The 3,237-nt window shown below is 42.0% G+C and overlaps 1 gene segment (V, D, J or C); it reads left to right on the top strand.

The window, feature by feature from the left end:
* Positions 1 to 988: 988 nt before the first annotated feature.
* Positions 989 to 1,576, top strand: LOC118575736. The segment is given in 2 exon segments: positions 989 to 1,034; positions 1,140 to 1,576. Coding segments are annotated over 2 exon segments (483 nt in total).
* The last annotated feature ends 1,661 nt before the right edge of the window (positions 1,577 to 3,237 follow it).

Below are 3,237 nucleotides of genomic sequence, written 5' to 3'. Positions count from 1 at the left end.
GGGCACATGTGGAGGACATGTAGAAATCAAATGCTGAGTTACACACCAGAGTTCAGTTGATCAGTCACTCCCTTTCTAGTGAACAAATAGGTATATGTGCAGGAAAACGAGAATTTAAATATGTAATAACACAAGAATTTCACACTCCTAGACACACACAAATCTGGATAAGGCCTCTCAGGTTTCCTAGATGAACACTGGAATCCAGTCATGTCACATAATTTCAACACAGAAAGGGAGTTCTCCTATCCCCCATGCTGGGATTACTTGCCAAGCTTTGATGCAGGGAGAAGAGATCAGCCTTGCCTCAACTTGATATGCCAGGCATTGTTGACTGCCATGGGTAGCAGGCACCTTTCTGTATGGAGAAGTGGATGACGGTAGAAATAAGACTGGGGAGGAAAAGGGAAGAAAGGAAGCAGGGGATACTGTGATTGGTTTATATAATAAATAAAAATTAAAAAAATAAACTAATAAATATAATGAAAAGGGAGTTCCCAAAATCCTGAGGCAGTGACACTTAGCACAGGAGCTAACTAAAGCAGTACTAAGTACATCAGTGTTGAAGTCCACACAGTAAAATTGAAGAGCTCCAGAGCATGTAGCAAAGCAATGTTACTACCATTTATAACAGGATATGAAGACTTGGCTGAAATTAACTATAAAATTCATCTTTTGTTTGTGAGAATTCAAGGAAATAGATAATACTAAGTGTGTACCAAGAAAAAATAGCTTAGTATCATATACAAAATTTTCCTACCATTGTCTTTATTACCAGACTGCCCCAGCATGGTAAGAAAATAGAACATGCCACCTCTCAGCACCAACTACAAAACTATATAACAATATATCAAGAAGACATGCAAATAAGGCCTCTCTCTTCTCTTGAAAACCAGGCCAGCACTGACTTTGAAGCTCAGGTAAAACCAATTAGCCCTGGATTCCCAAGTCTTCCACTCAGTGATCAGCACTGAACACAGAGCACACCATGGATTTGAAGATGATGAGGGTTTTCCTTGTTGCTCTTTTAAAAGGTAATTTATGAAGAAGCAGAGATACTGAGTGTTTTAGTGGACATGAGCAGGAATCCCAGTGAGTCTTTGTGGTAGTAGACTAACAGGATTCTCTGGTTTTTGCAGGTGTCCAGTGTGAAATGCAGCTGGTGGAGTCTGGGGGTGGCCTGATGCAGCCTGGGGGATCCCTGAGACTCTCCTGTGCTGCCTCTGGATTCACATTCAGTGACTACTGGATGGAATGGATCAGACAGTATCCAGGGAAGAAGGGGCTGGAGTGGGTTGGACAAATTCATCCAGGTGGTGGTACCACAAACTATGCACCATCCCTGAAGGACCGATTCACCATCTCCAGAGACAATGCCAAGAACACTGTGTACCTGCAAATGAGTAGTGTGAGATCTGAGGACACCGCCACTTACTACTGTGCTAGACACACAGTGAGGGAATGTCAGTGTAAACCCAGACATAAACCTCACTGTGAGGCTGCTCAGGGCCACCAGGGGGAGCACAGTACACAGAATACAGGCTCTGCCCCCCAGGTGTTTATGCCAATAACATAAGATTAAGCACTTCTCTCTGGTGGCTGGGCTGTACTTTTTCTTACAGTTTCCCTGAAATTATCTCTACATACATGTTCTGAAGGGATCCAATGTCCTTAAAATATTACATATTTTCCTTATATTATTTATAAAAAATTAAGGCACAATAAATATCCCATGAACAAAATGCCAGCTGACAGCTTTGAGAACATGAAGTACCCAGTTTGGTCACTGGAATTCCATGGTAAGGAAACCTGTGGACATTCCTGAGTCTTTTCACATTTCAGGCAGAGTTTTTGTCTGAATTCTTGAGTATAATAGCTCAGAGGTTTAGGAGAAAACCAAGATGAGAATGTGGCCAAGATCATTAGATCATAAACCCTAGCAGGTCTGAAAACCCCACCTCCTCTCCCTAAGGACTGTGCACTTCAGATGCAAATGCAACCTACCAATGATTTTAGCTAATTCAGTTATTACACCATGTCTTTCATCTCTGTTGATCATGGATATTTGTAGAAACAGATCACATTTACAGGCCATCATGAGAAGTGAGATATCGCTACCTAAAAATCAAAAACACACAATTTTCCATTGTCATCAGAATCTATTACAGACACCTCTCGCTTTTCACTGTTCATGGTTCTATGAAGATGAAGAGTTATAATGATTGTCAGAACTGCAATTTATGGACAACATCAATGAAACCATATTTTTAGAACACAACATGTACATATGAACTCAGAGACTATTATTAGAATTCTGTTCTCAATCTAGCTGCATGACAGCACATGCATAATTCAGGAGTTAAGTAAAGTGTCTTGCATCCTATGTCATCAGTGTGCCTGGTGATCACATATGTGTGGTCATACAATCTTTGCATGTGTGGTGTGGCTCTATAAGCCCATCTGTGTCTTAAAGAGCTGTGACTCAGACCCCACCCTCTCTCTCTCTCTGTTCTGCTCCCCCCACCATCTTTCTCTCTGTCTTCTGTATGTGCTCTTCCCAGGTCTGGTTCTTCTCCCCCCACTTCCTCCTGATAGTGCTCTCTGCTACCAGGCAGTGTGGTTGTAGCTCACGACCTTTTCTCCAGGCCATAACCAGGCTGTTTATTGTTCATTTCAACTGCAACAACATGAACTGCCAAGAGCCAGGCAAGAGGACCAACAGGCAGCATTGGAACTCATAGAACATGGCTTGGTTGGCAGCAAAGCTTCCTCAAGGGAGCCTTGGAGTGGCAGAGTGGCAGAGCCCCATGAACCACATGTCCACAGGACCTCATGTTGTTATTGAGCGCAGCTCTGCTTATGGCTCTCATGGCCACCACATCCCTCCTAATCCATGAGTTGTATGAAAACTCAAAAGGGGTTTCTAGCACCTCACTGTGCAGTGTGACTTGTACTTACAATAATAGTGATTGACTTTATCCAACCATTGCTACTGGAGCAGATTAATGATTCAACAGTCACCATTGGAAAGTATTTAGACCTGTAGATTGTTAGTAAGGTTAGGGTAAGAAGTTTTTGTTAATGGTTTTGATGTAGAAAATCTTGGGAAAACTTTAAAGTTTGAAAAGTCACACTTTTAATACTTGAGTGAAAGACTTGTTGAGATCAAGAAACAAAAAGAAAGAGGTAGCCAGTTGTTACTAGGTAACATGCCTTTCTTGCTAGGACAAGTTGGGG

Source organism: Onychomys torridus, unplaced genomic scaffold (assembly GCF_903995425.1).
Source record: "Onychomys torridus unplaced genomic scaffold, mOncTor1.1, whole genome shotgun sequence".
NCBI classification, from domain to species: Eukaryota; Metazoa; Chordata; class Mammalia; order Rodentia; family Cricetidae; genus Onychomys; species Onychomys torridus.
This window is presented reverse-complemented; position numbering and strand designations above follow the sequence as displayed.